Source organism: Lissotriton vulgaris, chromosome 7, assembly GCF_964263255.1.
Source record: "Lissotriton vulgaris chromosome 7, aLisVul1.2, whole genome shotgun sequence".
Lineage (NCBI taxonomy): Eukaryota > Metazoa > Chordata > Amphibia > Caudata > Salamandridae > Lissotriton > Lissotriton vulgaris.
This window is the reverse complement of record NC_141695.1, coordinates 698,272,028-698,290,237: the sequence shown is the minus strand read 5'-3', so window position 1 is coordinate 698,290,237 and position 18,210 is coordinate 698,272,028. Positions and strand designations below refer to the sequence as shown.

The window sequence follows — 18,210 nt, the reverse complement described above, 5'->3', positions numbered from 1 at the left end:
ACAATCACCTCCTCTCACCTCCCTATTCCCTTCGACAATCCTCAAGCCAACAGGTTCACCACTTCCTACTTCCCCTGTATCACTTTCTCCAAACTATCAGCCTGATAAGCTTAACTTTACTCCATTCTCATCGTGTTCTCTTCTGCCCCACAAAAATGATCCTCACCCACATTCTAATCCCACCCCCTCCCCCCTCTTGGTTTTCCCCCCAAACCTCCTCACCTCCCCCCCTCCCCCCCCCCCCCGACGCCAACACTGTCAACTTCCCAATAAATACTGATCCACCACTCTGATCTAACCACACTTGGGCATCCCCCAATATTGAAATGGTCCTCACATCCCTAGTTTTAGAACTCTCCTCCCTTAGAAGTGACATCTCCCTCATTACCAATACCATCTCCACACACAATGACACTCTCCGCAACCTATCCATTTTCTGTCCACTTAACACTATTACCTACAACAACACGCCTCCCCACTTTAATAATGACACAACCTGTTCCTTACACACTCATCCGTCCCTAATTGTCCCTTCCGACATGGATAGAACACCCTCACCGTAGCACCCTGGTACTCACCCAACAACCTCTGAAGCTAATATTTCTACAAACTCTCTCATCTCTCCCTCCCCACCCTTGCCCACCTCTCCCCCTATCCATGAGTCTAATATCCCAGTCCTCTTGGGAACTAGCAGACTCCCCCTTCTTCCGACCTCCCCGAGACCTACCCAACAACTTAGACCTATCCCCCCCTGTCCCCCTCCCCCTCCCAATCACCAGACCCCACTCCCCTATGTTGCATGCTGATTAATTGCCACTCCCCCTCTTGCCATGCCACTGAGATTGCTGAATCCATTCTCAGCGAAAACATTGACATCGCATTCTTAACTGAAACCTGGCTCACTGCCCACTCCACTCCCATCCTCGACTTACTTATTCCTCCAGGCTATTCTATCATTAGGAAAGATAGAATTGAACAAACTGGAGGAGGACTCGCCTTAATTTTTAAAGCTGAACTTAACATCTCACTTGTCCCCCATCAAGATCCTTCATCCTTTGAATACCTCTGTGCCGATCTCATTATACCCGACTCCCCCTCCACCCGGTTACACACGATCTACCACCCCCGGGTAATAATATCCCCTTTACGGTAGAGATGACTGATCTTATTATCCAAGCATCACTCTCACACCCCAATAATCTATTTCTGGGTGACTACAACATCCATTGGAACAAAGATGATGACCCTGCTGTCATTTTATGTAATGACACCATGGACGTCACCAGTATGACCCAACTCTGCCATTCTCCTACCCATTTTTTTTTTAAATATGTTTTTATTGCAGTAATAGACAAAACATCGAGGTCAGTTGCCCGTTATACCTCTAGCATTTCAAGGCACTGTGCGTTAGTAAAGTAGTACACAGCCATTCAGCCCACATCCCGGAGGCCGGGCGGCGCACCAACAGGTTCCTACAGGAGTTCACCATGTGCTTCTCAAAGGGATATCAGGTCAACAGCATAATTATGTATCTGCTTTTTTATCCATCAAACTCCCTCCCCCCTCACGCCAGACACATTCAGTCACTTTGTATGTGCGACAACCTAGCCCTCAGTGCCCGCACTATCAGGTCTATGCTAGTGCACTTCAATGACAGCCGTCTGTTAGTGCCTAGCATCTCTGCCATTCTCCTACCCATAACAAAGGTGCCACCCTCAATGCTATTATGAACATCCATGATCTGGCCTCCCTATCTAACATACTTCCGGTAGACTGGTCCGACCACTACCTTATCCTTTTTACCACGAAGAGACCCTTTCCTCGCCTCACCGCCATTAGCACTTTACCAAAGAAACCCACACGCAACCTTCACCTCATTCCCCCTGAACAACTGGAATCCACAATTAAGAACCACTTACTTCTTCCCCCACTCTCTGACAGCACCACCGATCTAACTAACCACTATAATAACTCCATTTGTGAAGCCCTCGATCAATTGCTCCAATCAAATTCAAACAACAAAAAAACATTCCTCCTAAGTCTTGGTTTAATACTGAACTAAATAATCAAAGACGGACCCTTAGACACTCTGAAAGGGTCTGGAGAAACCATCCAACCTTGGAGAATCTGGCTCTACTTAGAGCTGCTAGAGCCCAATACAAAAAAGATATCTTCAAGGAAAAAGCCTCCTTTCTCCGGACTCAGCTTGATCAGGCGAGAAACCGCCCTAGAGAACTCTTTAACATTGTCAAAAAACAAACTTCCACTGGCCCTCCCAAAAATTTTAGCCTCTACCGACAGATGCGAAGAAATTGCAAGCTTCTTTACTAACAAAATCAACTTGATCGAACTATCCTTCTCTTCCCTCCCACTTTCACTCAAACCTCCCCCCATCCAACACACCCTCTCCACCACCTCTAACTCTTCTTCGTTCACTCTTATCTCCTCTCAATCCTTCTCAAACCCTCCCTGCTCCCTCCCAACCTGATCCCGTTCTGGAACAAAAACCCCCGGCTAAAAACAATGCCTCTTGGAGCGACTTTAGTCCAGTATCCGAATCTACGATCACTAGAATCATTAACAAACTCAAACCTTCCTCCCACTCCAAAGATCCTCTTCCCGCCCATCTGGTACAAGAACTTAATTCTATCATCGCACCTATATGGACCAAAATCATCAACTCCTCTCTTTCCACTGGCTGCGTCCCTGACTCTCTCCAACTTGGTCAAATCACACCCATTCTAAAAAATCCCACAACCGACCCCAATGACCTCAACAACCTTCGCCCTATCTCAAACCTTCCATTCCTCGCTAAAGCCCTTGAGAAATGTGTCCTATTACACTTAGAAAAACACATCAGCACCTACAATCTCCTTGATATTTTCCAATCTGGCTTCAGAAAGGGATGTAGTACAGAAACTGCTATGATAAACATTACTGACCACATCCATCACTCACTAGACAAAGGGGAATCCTCTATACTCATCCTCCTTGACCTCTCTTCTGCTTTTGATACCGTGCACCACCCCACCCTTCTCAACACTCTTAAAGTTCGATTTGGCCTTGAAGATAATGTTTTCAATTGGTTCACCTCATTCCTTAATAATAGATCACAACAAATCAAGCTCAACCACTTCCTCTCTCAACCCCAACCCGTCTCACTCGGCGTTCCCCAAGGATCCATCCTCTCCCCTACCCTATTCAATCTGTTCATGGAACCTCTCACTCTCATCCTCAAACAAGCTAATATCAGCTACCACCTCTACGCTGACGACACCCAACTATACTACAAGATCAATTCCCACAAAGACATACTTCACCTAAATAGCACCTTGACTAAAGTTCAAACCTGGTTCCATCAGAACCATCTAAAACTGAACCTGAAAAAAGCTGAAACCATACTTTTCTCCCCCAAAAATAATTCCCTTCCCATCCAACTCTGGATCAATGACATCAAAGCTATTAACTGTTCACTCTCCACTTCTAATTCTGTGAATTCCCTAGGCATCAATTTTGACCAGAACCTTAATCTCATCCCACACATTAAAAATGCAGCAAAAAGTGCTCTTTTCACCCTTCTCCACCTCAAGAAAATTAAACCATTTATTCCAGCAGTCGATTTCAAGCTTGTCGTACAATCGCTTGTCCTTTCTAGGATCGACTATGGTAACGCAACTCTGGCCGGCACCCCTAAAATCCATCTTGCCCCGATCAAATCTGTCCTCCATCTTGCTGCAAGACTCATCTCTGACTGTAAAAAATTTGATCACATCTCCCCCGTCCTCAAGAACCTTAATTGGCTCCCAGTAGAAGGAAGATCCATCTATAAGATCGCTTGCATCATACACAAAGCTCTCCACCAAAACACGCCTTCCTACCTTTCTACCAAACTTCACAAAGCAGGATGTTCCAGGTCCCTGAGAAGCACTAACTCTCTTGTCCTGATCCCTCCTAGACTCAAATGTCAAAAGACCCAATCCCGTGCATTCTCTGGTAATACGCCCACAATTTGGAACTCTCTCCCTAAGGATCTTCGCTGTAACCCCTCCTACTCTCTCTTCAAAAAAGAACTCAAAGTACTTCTCAACAAATACTGGGGTACCTTATGCTAACTCTGATGATTGCACTGTCATTTTATTTATATGCTTCCTCATGTATATTTGCTTGCTGTATTTCTAGTGTTTTTTACCCACAATCATTCGTTTATCTTCACCCCATTGTAAAGCGCTCTGATACTCTTGGGTCCAGCAGCGCTATATAAAACCTTTTGATATTTATTCATTTATTTATTTCAGAGGCATTTAGGTGTGGCTCTGCATTAAAGCCTCCAGAGAGATATTTTATTAAAAGGAATCTCACAGATAACTGCAGTAGGCAAGACATTTGGTGTTGATTACCATATGAAAGCATAAAATAGTTTGTTTGCAATTTGATAGCCATAATAAGCTCTTTTAGGAGAAAGAGTATTTTGCTGTGCCAACTGTAATTTTGTGTAAATTTGTAATTTTATATCTGTATGTCTGATGGTTACCTTGTTGGAAAGCTTTCATACAAATGTAGGTCTGAGTTGTTTACAAACCAATGTTAGAGACTCTAGGCCTGATTGTTTTACTGGTAAATGTTATGTCTGATACCATAGGTCTTATCAGTTTGTTATGTAAAGTTATTACAAAAGCAATAGGTCTGACTTATTTATTGTAAAAGCATTTACAGTGAATTGTTATCATACAGTTATAGGTTCTAGAGGTGTATTTTATGACATGCAATCGTACAGATTACTATTCTCGGAAAGGATTTTAGTGTTGACCAACCACTGTAACGAACCCTGGGGCAAGAACATTCTGTGATGATTCTTGTTGGGCCTTTTTAAGACAGGTTGTGTTTTGTTTTGCTATCAGAAATTGTGTACTTATTTGTGATTTTATAACTGTGTGCATGACGGGTGCCAGCTTATGCGCACTTCAATAAGACTTTTTTTGGGGTTATGTCAAGCCAATGGTAAATGCTATAGGCTTTATGGTTCATTGGTAAAGTGTTGTCAGATTCCATAGGTTTGATCTGTTTGTTATGAAATGTAATGACAACATCACACAGCAGGAGCAGTTAAGGGACTGATTTATCACACTCTCTGGTCCAGGCTCCTCCAACGAGTAGCGAGTGAGACACTGGTGCCTTTAAGTAGCTCTTCTGTGTGCAGCCCAGCCTACTATCTTAGAAGCTTTTTCATGGTTGAGTTAATATATGTATGCCAAAATTGAAAAGCATGTATTGGAGATTAAATGTGGGTATGTGTGTTTTAGGAATATTTTTTGAACTCACAAGCTGGTGTTTGAAGAAAAAATTATTTACTTTGTAAAATATATTTAAAGCTGTTATCTGATATCTTAATTATGCAGAGTTGTGGAGACTTATTACATATTTTTACCTTTTTCCCTTGGGCATTTCAGCTATGGCTGTTATGTGTTACCCATGTAGAGATATTCCAAACTAACAAAGCCATTTTACATGACTTGTAGCAACCTTGTCTGAGGCAGTAAGGTGATCATTGCTGGTAATTTTGCACCGGATAGCCACTAATGTAATCTTGTCTGAAATACTAACTACAGTAGTAACAGTAGCTTGGGATGGTAGTCATTGAAAATGAGTAGCTCTTATTACAGAAAAGGTTAGCGATTCCTGCTCTAAATATTTTCATCAAGCGCTCTGGTGCATTCCCATACACGGATTGTCTGCAATATTCCTTGCTATCTTTAGCCTGTCAATGACTTCCTTGTAGGTAGACGTACCAAACCTTTGCTTAATATTTGTAAATACACCCATAAGCAAATCAGTAGGAATGATTTTAAAGAAGGAGACCTTTGTGGAGTAGACAATCCTCATTTTTACCAAATTATGTGGTTTACACCCACAGCAATTTTAAGACATGATTCCAAGTAGATGACGGCCAAGTTCTTAATTTAATCACTTCTGTCAGCCAACACATTTTGCTCCTCTCAGGAACATTTTCCAGTTCTGCAAGTAATATTCTAAGTCTCATGATTATATCTTATACAGACTTATATTTCTGGCAATCAAAAGGAGTCCTGATTAGTGAGTGACAAACTATCGGCCACATGCATCAACCTATTTAGGAAGTGCAAACGGTGCGAATCAGTAAATTCGGCCGTTTGCGATTCCTAAATAAGTTTTTGGGATGCATCATGCATTTTTATGAAATTCGCTATTTTTATCGATTTCCAAAAATGCGATTGCTTTTAAGGAATCGCAAATTTGCGATTCCTTAAAAGCAATGCATGATTGTGTTTCAAATTGCGAATTCGCAATTAGGGGGTGCAAATTACCACGAGGGTGAACCTCGTGGTAATTTGCGAAAATTTATTAAAATGCTCAAAATTGCATTTTTAAACACTGCCATGTTACAGACACACATGTCCTTAGGACATGTGTGTGTGAAACATGCACTTCAAAATACATTTCAAGGGTGCAGGGGGGGTCCTTTGGACCCCCCCCCCCGCACCCATGGAATGCATTAACATTTTGCGAATCGCTAATTGAAATTCGCAAAATGTCAATGCCTTCCCATTGATTCCTATGGGCCTTTTGTCCCATAGGAATCAATGGGAATTGCGAAATCGCAAATTAGAATTCGCATAATATTTGCGATTCGGTAAAAATTGCGATTTTTACAGAATAGCAAATATTATGCGACGTAATTCATGCATCCCATTTTGCGATTCCTTATTTGCGATTCCCTAAAAATCGCAAATAAGGAATCGCAAAACCTCACTTTGATGCATGTGGCCGCACAACTATAAAATGTACCACCAATTGAACTTTTGTACAACACAAATTTGCAAGTCATTCTTGACAGATTACCTTTGTAGGCAAATATTATAGTGTTGCACTGTAATAATTCTTGCTACTATCTCATAAGCCTGATACGCGGTGTCCCCTTCCAATTTCCCATAGGAATTTTAAGAAGTGTGTAAGAAAATATGGCGGAACATAATTACACCAAATTTGGCGCAAGGTATTGTTAGCTCAGCAAACTAGAAATAGTGAATTTTGGTGGATTTGTTTTGTTTTAAACAGTAGTATTACAATGCCTAACTATGGCACATTAATCTTTGTTTTTTAGTATATATAACATATAATACATATTCGTTTCACCAAAAAACTCCTTCCGGGTCCCTTGACCCATGAAAGGTGGCGTGGACGTCGGCGGAGTGAGTCCGACACAGAAATGTACAATAACAGAGTCCAATAACCACGCTCTCAGGAAACAACACGGAGACACCAAAATAAAGCCAGTGCTGTTTAATCCACAACGCGTTTCGCCGACAAACGGCTTGATCACGTGATCAAGCCGTTTGTCGGCGAAACGCGTTGTGGATTAAACAGCACTGGCTTTATTTTGGTGTCTCCGTGTTGTTTCCTGAGAGCGTGGTTATTGGACTCTGTTATTGAACATATAATACATATATAATACATATGCATAGATGTGCTTTTGGCCAGTCCGCTTTTACCATAGATATGAGTGTTATTTAAACTCTGCTTTTATCCACAACAGCATGGAGCAATGGGTCATCCATTGTCTCTCTTGCCCTCCATGTTTCGGAATTGAAAATATTTGCACTTCAGTTCCAGGGCTGACCGGGCAGTCCTTTAGTTTTTAAGTTTCTTCTTTTTTAGGTTTCCTTTAATTTCGTTCCTTCTCCTCTTTTTATTTTGTAGAGCATTTTGTAGTGCATACTACAGCTTCCCAGACAGTGCTAATGAGCTGCTTCCTAGCTGCTTATTTAATTTACAGGGCTGTACATCCAACCTGGCCTCTGTCTGGACAGCCATTACGGAAAGCTGTTGTGATAGGGTATCATTCTTTTACCATTCCAAGATGGGCAAAATATTGGACCTAAACATGGCGGTGATGCTGCAAATTTAAAGCAGTATGCTATGTACAGGTCCATTGCAAGGCAACCACCTTCTGCTATGTTTAATTTTATTTGTCATTGCAAGCATATTTAGGTGGCAGCATGTTTTATTTTTTCTACTTTTATTCTTTTAATTTATCTTATATATGTTGTTGTTTGTGTTTTATGGTATGGTGTAAGTGGGTGAACGTAAGAATGAGTCAGCGGATTTGATGCATGAGCTCTAAGATGGGTGCTAAGATGAGCGACAGTGTGCATGTATGATGGCCTATTGAGTGTCGAAACCCAATATTATCAGAAAATAACCACTTTCATTTATAAGCCAAAATTATTCGCATTGCTAAAGTGTTTTCTTCAACTTGGTCAGGAAATGTTTCGATGAATAGCAATATTGTTCTGATTTCCAATACGGATACTTTATTAAATAAGTCTTAGGTTGTGTACATTGCAAAGGAAGAGGTTATTGTATTTCAGTAGTCTTTCTGTAACAGTTGTAAGCACTCTTAGGGAATCCTTCTGTTGAGCGCTGTTAACTTGGTTAGGTGTTGCGTCTCCTAATAGCTAAAGGTACTTGGGAGCCTGTGATTAGTTACTGAAGTTTGTGTTGTTATTTGTTTTATTCAACTGTTTATGTGGTTGTCCTATGCCACTGTGACTATTAGAGCGCTGTACGTAGAGTGCAGTTGAACTTACACTAAAATACGTGAAACAAGTCAGAAGACAAAATACAAGTCAGAGACATGACATGATGTATGATTTAAAATCAGCCCCATGGGATTGGGCCTTGAGAAGCTAACACTGTGGGCATTGCAAGAGATGTTGCAGGAGGGGATTGGATATAGAAATTCAAAAATCAAGAAATGGATTATATCTCATAAGCACTTGTATCCCTAGCAATCAAGAGGAGACACAAACACCTGCATTTGATGATCATTGACACTTTGTGACACACTGTCACTACAAAACGTACTACTTTGGGGACTATGGTGCAAAGTCATTGCCTACCTTTGTAGGCAATGACTTTGCCTTTGTGAAGTACTTTTAGACTTCGAGCTCTAAGACGTGGGGTGTTGATGAAACAGCCAGTAGACAAGATGGACAAAAAAAGGTAAATTAATAAAAAGACACAGCGGAGAAAGAGAATTCCTCAAAGCAGAGGCTGTGTCTGTTCAGAGAGTTTTCAACAGGGCAGAGAAAACAGGTAATAGATGGGCTTGGTAGTCTTGTGTGGAATCAGATACTACAGTCCAGTGTGTCAGATTACATGATATAAAACTTGAAGAAGTTATGGGTTCTTTGGGTGCCTTTATTGTTGGCTCTAATATTTGCACTATCTTTAGCTTTGCACTATGGGTACATAATATGTATTAACTAAATAAAAAAACTGTTCAACATCTGCCCTGATGAAGTAGCGAACTGACATTCTGTTCTTTTTATTTTCCAGTGTTCGTTTTTGCCCAAGTTCTCTATTCATATAGAAACGAAATATGAAGACAACAAAGGGTCCAACGACAATGTAAGTATCACCGTTTGGCGCAAGATCCACGCAGTCAGCCCTGCGATTCTCATTGATGGAGGTCTCACCAGTACCATATTTGTCTGAAGTATTACTTTGTTTTTTCAAAAATGGCAATCCAATGTGCCTGATATCAATTCTTCCAATATTTTTCATGACTCATTGAATTTATTCAGCGTACATTTATAATTTCTAGTATACGATTTTCACTTATGCTTCAAACATCATGACAGTTACATTTGTATCTAAGTGGAACTGGAAAAAAGATAAACCTTTTTTTAATACACCCAGACACCTATCCATATTTTTAATTTTTTCTGCATTATCATTGGTGTGCATGCCTATTCCCTTTGCAGCAATTGACTTCTTTGTTAACGCAGAGTAAAATGTACTTAACATGGAGAACTGCTTTAGCTGCACCCCAGGTCAGTATGGTTCCTCTTTTTTCATGTTGAGCACTAATGTCCATTCACCCATTGAGAGTACATGTGCACCATGGAGCACTGTAGCTTATTTATTTATAACTTATTTGTAAACTTTTATATGGCGCAAACTTGATCCCTAAGGATATCAGAGAGTTTTACAATTTGAGGCAATTAAATAACTTCCCACCCTATTCCCACTCATTTGCTGATATGCTGCATGTCCCTCCCTTTTAACCAGAACACTTCCCTATGTGTCAGTATTCCCCCCATGCCTCCCCCCGCTTGTAAGATGCTCATCTTTCGACAGATTTTTAAACCAAGACATATCTCTTTACTATCCAAAAGCTCATGCTGGTCACTCCTTTGTATATCAGGAAAGGATGATCCTCAATATGGCAGCAAATCCGCATCCTGTGCATTTTCTGTTCCAAAAATTTCTATAAACACAAACACATATGATAAACATCCACAAGAGAAGTTTTTAAAAGTATTGCAAGCAAGTCACACTGTGCAAGGGATGTCTGTGTCTTTGAGACTGTGGATCAAAGGGATAAAATTCCACACAATGAAAAATAAAGTTTGGGTAGAGATTCCATTGCAAGGGAAACTGAGAGAAGTCCAAGACCTAGGTCTTTTAAATGGTAGAAGTAGGGCTTTTCGTTGGTTTAAGAGTTTTTTTCTCTTGGACGGATAGCGGTAGACACTTAGTTGGTCAAAGATAAGAAGGTACAGGAAAGTGGACTTAGGGGCAGATGTATCAAGCATTTTTGCGTTCGCAAACGGGCCGAATCTGCGTATCGGCCCGTTTGCGCACGTAAAAATTGCTTTTCCGATGCAGCAAACCTAATTGTGCGATTCTGTAACCTGTTACCGAATCGCAAAATGGGTTTGCAATTTGGTTTTAGAAAGGGGCCTGTTTAGGGCATCCCTTCCTAATATCGAATCGCATCGTTATTTATGAGTTTGTGACCGCAATTGTGGTCGCAAATCGTTTGCATATCATTCGCATTTTACCACCTACTTCAAGTAGGTGGTAACCCATTCGCAAATCAGAAGGGGTCCACAAGGGACCCCTTTCCCTTTGTGAATGTTTGTAAAACCATTTTTAAGAGCAGGCAGTGGTCCCACAGACCACTGCCTGCTCTTAAAAAATAAAAACTTAATTTTTCGTTTAGTAAAGCATCTCTTTTTCCTTTAAGGAAAACGTGCTGCTTTACAAAAAAAAAAGATTGCTTTATTGATAAGCAATCACAGACATGGGGGTCTGCTGATCTCAGTAGGCCACCATCCCCTTGAGTTTTGCAATTCCAAGGGGGTTGCAAATTGCGACCTACCTCATTAATATTCATGAGGTAGGTCATTTGCGACCCCCTAGAAATCCCAAAAGGTGTACTATAGTCCTTAATACATTGCATTTTGCGATTTCCTAATTGCGAATACTTGTGATTCTCAATTATGGAATCTCAAAATGCTAGCTACATAAATCTGGCCCTAGATGTGGAAATAGGTTCTTGGTTTTTTTTTCCGCTTCAGTTCATATTACTTAGTGATGAGTCTGAGGGAACTCAGTGGAAGAGGGGATGTAAGTATCAAATTATTCTTTATTACTTGCTTTCCATCTGTACTCCTTGTTTGTTAGCCAGTTTCAGTTTTGTAGTATTGGGGAAGTTAATATTGCTCATAATTATTTAACATTCCTACCTAATTTCCTAGTACTGCTTAAAGATATCCTCAAGGTTTCCATGTCCACATCTAATGACTGCAATCACAAGTAGAAAACCTTGTCAAGAATATTAGATCTGGGGGGAGGAGCCTAGCCTGCAACCATGATGGCCGCCTAAACCCTCGGCTCCGCCGACCCTCTTGTTTTCCTTCCATACCGCTATTGATCCTGCAAGTTATCCTGTGATCGTGTCGAGGTATTGGAACCGGGAAGTGATGCTGACTCCAACGGTGTGCTCCCCGACGTGCTCCCTGCGGCAGAAGCGACAGGGCGTCCTTGTTTCCTTTCTGGTGTTTAATGGCGGTGACCGGGTCTTTGTTCTCGGAGACGGCCGGCCCTGACTACAACAACCGCGGCCACTGAAGGCAGGGCGGAGTCGGCCGGCGGAGAATGGCTGCCACACTGAGTTTTCCGCTGCAGCGAGCCATTCAGTCCCTTTACCCTCCACGCTTGCACGACATCGCCGCTGCCAGTGATACATTTGTATCCTTCCCCCTGGATGGCTTTGAGAGCCCTTTTGTCTTCCAGCGCTGTGAAGGGTGCCATTTTGAACCGAGCGCTCGGCACTTGAAATTGACGACCCGAGCTGTTGCTGAGGGTGTTTACGACGGCCGACGCTACATTGCAACCGTGTGCGGTGTCGGAATGGAGTGTGCTGCCCCTGTGCCCTCGACCTGGCTGTGCTCTTCGGAGCGCCGATGGGATGACCGGCTGCTAGCAAGGGATGCCGGCGGCCAGGTTCGAGGGCTACCACACGTTTGCGAGCCCCATGTGCAGGGAGCTGCAGCATCCTCTTCTCCTGAGGTGTCATTGAAGATTGGTGATATTCTGGGCGCCCTGGGTACTTTGCGAGCTGCTTTGTGTGACAATGCCCAGGACCTGGGGGGCCGACTAGATGCCATTCTGCCCGCGTTATCCTCGACTGGCCGAGTTGGCGTTCGCATGCAGAGCGCTTCGCCACACCCTGGGTTCGACTACTGTGAACTGCCTATCCAGAGATACATGGAGGAGCTGGAGGTACGAGATCTGGATACCGCCGCGATACTGCCTGTTACGGCTGTGGAGAGGTATGGGGTTCCTGGACTTGTACAGTGGCTGGGGAATCGCCTCTGGACGCCATGTCTGGCAACTCCTTCGGGATCTACTGGCGAGTCTTGTTACCGTATCCTGGACATGCTGCTACTGCTTTGGCTGTTTAACTTTGGAGGATTGCTGCTGTGTGCTGCCCTTTTTTGTACAATCGTAGACCACATGGCTTTGAGTTGGACAGATCTTGGTGGACAGCGCCCTGTTCTGTTGTGGTCATTGCAGCTGTTTATCCCATTCCAGATGGCTACTTTACTACTGTACCTCGTCGGCACATTGGATCGAAAGGGACAAGGTTGAAGATGCTTTTCCTTTTTGCTTACTGTTGTTTGCATTGCTGGGACTGTGATGGGTAGACGGGGGAGCTGGACGTTGGTTATGCATCGATTCGGGGTCCGGGGAGAGGCGGCCGAGAATACACATGCTGGTTGTTTCGATCACATACATTTGGCCCTCCTCCGGTTTTACATGTTTCCTTCTCTCTTCCTTTCTTTTACTTCTTTATTTCGGGTACTCTTTTTCGGGCGACAGGCACACTGCTAGGGGGGGGTAGGCCGTAGCCTCTGCATGCGTGTAGGGGGGGGGGATTTTATTTTGTCCGTTTCAGTTTCTATGGGCCTTGTTTTTCTCTTTCTTCTTAAATTCTTTTCTTTTCTTTTTCCTTCCTTGGGTCAATAGGGTGGATTGATGTGGGGTGGGTAGCGACCGGCACACAACATAATGTGCGATTGTCAATCCTTTTGCGATATCCTTGTGCCGCCATTTTGAGTGTGTTTTACTGCTTGCTGGATTTCTTTGATGGACGTCGCCCACTTCAATCTTGGACGGATTGTATGGACTCTGATCCTTTCTAGTTTCTACTATTTAAATATGCTTCACAAAAAACTTTAAAAATAAACCTTAACTTCTCCTGCTTCTCGGTAGTGCAAATACCTCCAGTGTAACCCAGGTTGATTGTATTTTGATTTGAGATACTACTGAGTTGCCATATAGTTTGCTAATGTGCTTCAAAAGATGTCGAGGCCGGCCGGATGGTTGTAGGCCCGTACTTGTTTGATGATACTGTGCAATAAAGGTTTTCAAAAAATAAAAAAAATTAAAAAAAGAATATTAGATCTGATATCTGTGCAATTTCAGACACTATGTCGCTCAAGACTAGCACTCCCAGGTTGGTTCCTCCTTTCCCTCTCTCACTTCCTTTAAAATTATAACATTTCTCTGTTCTTTTTTTAGTTCCAGTAGGCTAACTTCTGGCATATGTTAATTTTTTTTCTGGGTATGAATCAGTAACAATTGCTGCTCTGCTTACTGTGTTACTGTTGGACCCCTCTGTATTTTGTTATTGGTTTTCATCATAAACTAAGGGGGGAAGGGAAGGGGGGGCTGAAGTGGTTAAGACCACATGGGTCTTTCGTAGTTGACCAAGAAACTGCTACATAAGGAAGACTGATATGCACTGATAGAGTGTAAATTGGGTAGTATATTTATAGTGTTAGGTAGCTTATAAACCCCTAATGTAGATCATGCAGAGTTTTTTGCTTCCCTCTAGATTATGGGTGGGATAGACATATGGCAACCACAAGGAGATGATGGACGGAGCGCTGAAACTTTTCAGTCACAGACCTGGGTTGAATCCATTATCATTCTTTAGCTCGTTTTGCCACCTCAGTTCAGACCCGGCCATATGCAAATCAATCTTGACCCTGTGCATCAAGGGAACAGTCCAGCCCGAACTGCCAAGCCAGATCTTCCCTGAACCTGGTAACAAGCATCCTGGGACCGTTTTCGGGCTAACAGCCCTCATCAGCCAGGCTAGCTTGAACCTAGTGGAAAGTGAGCAAGGGACCCACGTCTGGGCATACCCTGCCAACTTAGGGCGAAAAAAGCAAACACAAGGAGATGATGGACGGAGCGCTGAAACTTTTCAGACACTCTCCTCCAGTCACAGATCTGATTTGAATCCATCATCTCTTACCGTGTTTGTGCCCTTGGAAGCTTGCTGCATACCTGGACTATCCTGCTGGGCTGGTTGCTGTGTTCTCGGGCAACTGCTCGCGGAACCCGCTTCGCGGGTCCCGCTTCGTAGAGGAGGAAACAACTGCTGTCACAGGGGAGCCCAGGGGCAGGGCAGGGCTGCGAGCGTGTGTGCGGGGACTCCATCTCCCAGGAGTCCCTGCTTGGCCGATTGGAACCACCTGGCCCGCTCTCCCTGCTAGCCCCGCCCCCTGCACACAGGTCTTTAAAGAAACCCTCTTTGGCTGCTGACCGGCGGGACTCTTACCGCGTTTGTGCCCTTGGAAGCTTGCTGCATACCTGGACTATCCTGCTTGGCTGGTTGCTGTGTTCTCGGGCAACTGCTCGCGGAACCCGCTTCGCGGGTCCCACTTCGTAGAGGAGGAAACAACTGCTGTCACAGGGGAGCCCAGGGGCAGGGCAGGGCTGCGAGCCTGTGTGCGGGGACTCCATCTCCCAGGAGTCCCTGCTTGGCCGATTGGAACCACCTGGCCCACTCTCCCTGCTAGCCCCACCCCCTGCACACAGGTCTTTAAAGAAACCCTCTTTGGCTGCTGACCGGCGGGACTCTTACCGCGTCTGTGCCCTTGGAAGCTTGCTGCATACCTGGACTATCCTGCTTGGCTGGTTGCTGTGTTCTCGGGCAACTGCTCGCGGAACCCGCTTCGCGGGTCCCGCTTCGTAGAGGAGGAAACAACTGCTGTCACAGGGGAGCCCAGGGGCAGGGCAGGGCTGCGAGCGTGTGTGCGGGGACTCCATCTCCCAGGAGTCCCTGCTTGGCCGATTGGAACTAACTGGCCCGCTCTCCCTGCTAGCCCCGCCCCCCTGTATGGTCCCCACCCTATAAGAACCAGACTACTACCCGTGACGCGGGAGCACACGGGAGCGCGCCGGGAGAAGCCCGGGACAAGGGCGGGCCGTCTGTGGCCGTCAGGGGCTGCAGGAGGCTGGGCTGGGCCCACTCTCTGTCATCGTTTCTTGCTACACAGACATCCTTCTAACAAGCGAGACATTTTGTCTTCTTGTTTTGTTTAATCTACGGACCGTTGTTATAGTCTGCTCCTGTGCCTCGAGAGGTCCTGCCCTGGTTTACATCGTTTTCTTTCCCATTTTAAGCGTCACTGACTGCTAAGTATGTCTTCCCCCCCAACTACCCCTGTACAGAGTCCCCTCCAGCCCAAGGTAGGGCCATCAATCTTGGGTCCCCTAGACAAGTATTTTAGCTGGGCAACTCGAGATATTGGCAAAGAGATTGCCTACGCTCGGCGCGTCTCTCAGCTAGAGCAATCTATTGAACTCCTCAAACTTCCTTTGGAGAAACGGCCACCTTTGGGTTTTCTGGCATCGGTTCCCTTTTCACCACCTTTAACCCTGCCAGTGGTAGTAGAAAAGCCCCATGCCTCTTCCCAGTCACCTAGTTTGACTAGGGTGGAAGGCAAGTCAGGGTCAGACACCCAGACCATTAACACTCCCTCGGTCGCTGTCTTGACCACCTTGCCTCCCACTTCGCCTACTATTTCAATTGATTCTTCTATTGGTGAGGAAAATACTGCCCAATCGGGTGTGTCACCCCAAGCGGTTTTTAATAAACTTCGCATTAAAAGAAAAAGACACATTACCCTGAGGAAGAGCTGTTTTCCTAAACATCCTAAGAAAATTAGGAAACTTGCAATAGGTTTGGGAACTCCTTGTAAGCATAATGGGGTTGGCTCCGGTGGGGTTCAGGTTGTTAAGGATGGAGTCACCCCGGTTAACTCTGCATCTAACCCTAGTGATCCTCCGGTGACAGGGTCGACTGAGATTTCATCCCTAGATTTACCCTTGCTTCTGCAGCTGGAGAAGTTGATGAAGTCTTTACTGACCCCCATCGAAGAACGAGTCAAAAGGTTAGCTTACCGATTAGATTGCTTTGAGCAGGCTACCCTAGACAACTTCTTCTCAACTAAATCCCTAATTAAAACCCACCTTAGGACGGGGGACAGTAATAATCCTACTAAAACAAGTGGGCTGGCAAGTAGTGTACCTGCTACAGAGCCTTTTTCCCCTGCTGTTATTACTACAAAAACGGGGCCCCGTCTTCCAGGGCAAATCCCTAATATTATTTCCCACCCACCAGATCACTCACGGGATAATACTTCCCAACCCAAAAAGCGCTCTGATACTGTGGTCACGGGTACTAACGATAGATCTAAAACTGGAAATCCTGGACCTAAAAATCCCCATGCCTCACTTCAAATCCCAACGCCCCGCCCTGCTGCTCTCGCCCCTAGTCTGCCCGACACAATCCCTACTAGAGCGCCCCATAGGATACCACCCATGAATCTGCCTCCAGACTCCTATCCCTTTGTCGCTATCCTCACCAACGTACCACCATTGTTGGTTGGGCAGAGAGAATCCTTCCAGATGCTGAAAAACAAGGCAATGCACTTTTTAAGGACCAACAGACCACTGCCCAGGGAAGTGGATGGACTGATTATTGGTGTAAGAAGGACAGGTTGGGTAGGTTGTACCCCTAAGCGCTTGGAGGGGGATTGTATAGTTGTTAACTTTAAAGATCCCAGGGTAGCACGCCTACTTACGAGGCAGAACTTGGGCACAAGCAGTGCTGGAATTGGTGTAGTCGACCTAACCTTTATCTACCCGAGACCACCAGGTATTCACTTTGGTATAACCCCAGAAGCAGGTTGTTATCATAACTACCCCTCTCCAGGATTTGACCCTTTCACTGTACCTAACCAGCAGGGAAACCATTATAATGTACCAACCTTTAACCGTTTCGAAGTGATGGCAGATCCGGGTGGGTTGATTGACAAAATGGTAATAATATCCATGGATCGGGCTATGAAGAATTTAACTCCGATTATATCATGATTAATCGGGAAAGTATGAATTTTGAGTTAATGTGTGGGGAGTTTGTATCAATTCCTGGGGTATTAGAAAATGAGGATCTAAATGAAACTAGCATTGTTGGCATCCAGAAGGTTGTGTATAATAATGAGGACAAAAACATAGATGAGGAGGTGTACGTAGGAATCCTAACTAGTCATTCTGGGGCGCCCCCTGTAGGATCAGCTCCCATAGATAGTTCCAGTTCAGGTAAGATGGTCTCATGGAACATTGCGGGACTAAGTAGCAAGCTGGCATCCCAAAATTGGATAGACTTCATCAACGGTTTTGATGTATGCCTATTCCAAGAGACATGGGCTTGCGATCCTATATTCCTTCCTGGCTACTTAAACTTCTCAATTCCGGCTAGTAAAGGCGACAAGGGTTGACCTATGGGGGGTCTAACAATTTGGCCACGTCAAGGCCTACCCGTAACAATCAAAGTGGTGGAATCGGGTTGCAATGATATCCAAATGATAAGAATGGTATCAGACCATTGGGGAGGACTAGACATTTATATTGTCTATGTCGGGGCAGTACTAGAGGGAAGTCACCTATCCTAGAGGCCTTGTCCTCTCTTTTGGAAAAGCAGTCCTTGGGCAATAAAGTTATAGTTACAATCCAATTGGT

General features: G+C 44.3%; 1 protein-coding gene across 1 annotated transcript in view; it reads left to right on the top strand.

Moving 5' to 3' along the window:
- PITPNC1 (phosphatidylinositol transfer protein cytoplasmic 1) overlaps nucleotides 1–18,210 on the top strand; it is a 1,164,518-nt gene that overhangs the window by 868,051 nt on the left and 278,257 nt on the right. The window contains exon 5 of the mRNA XM_086930932.1: nucleotides 9,376–9,447. Coding sequence (XP_086787058.1) covers nucleotides 9,376–9,447 — 72 coding nt within the window. The remainder of the gene's footprint in view (nucleotides 1–9,375; nucleotides 9,448–18,210) is intronic.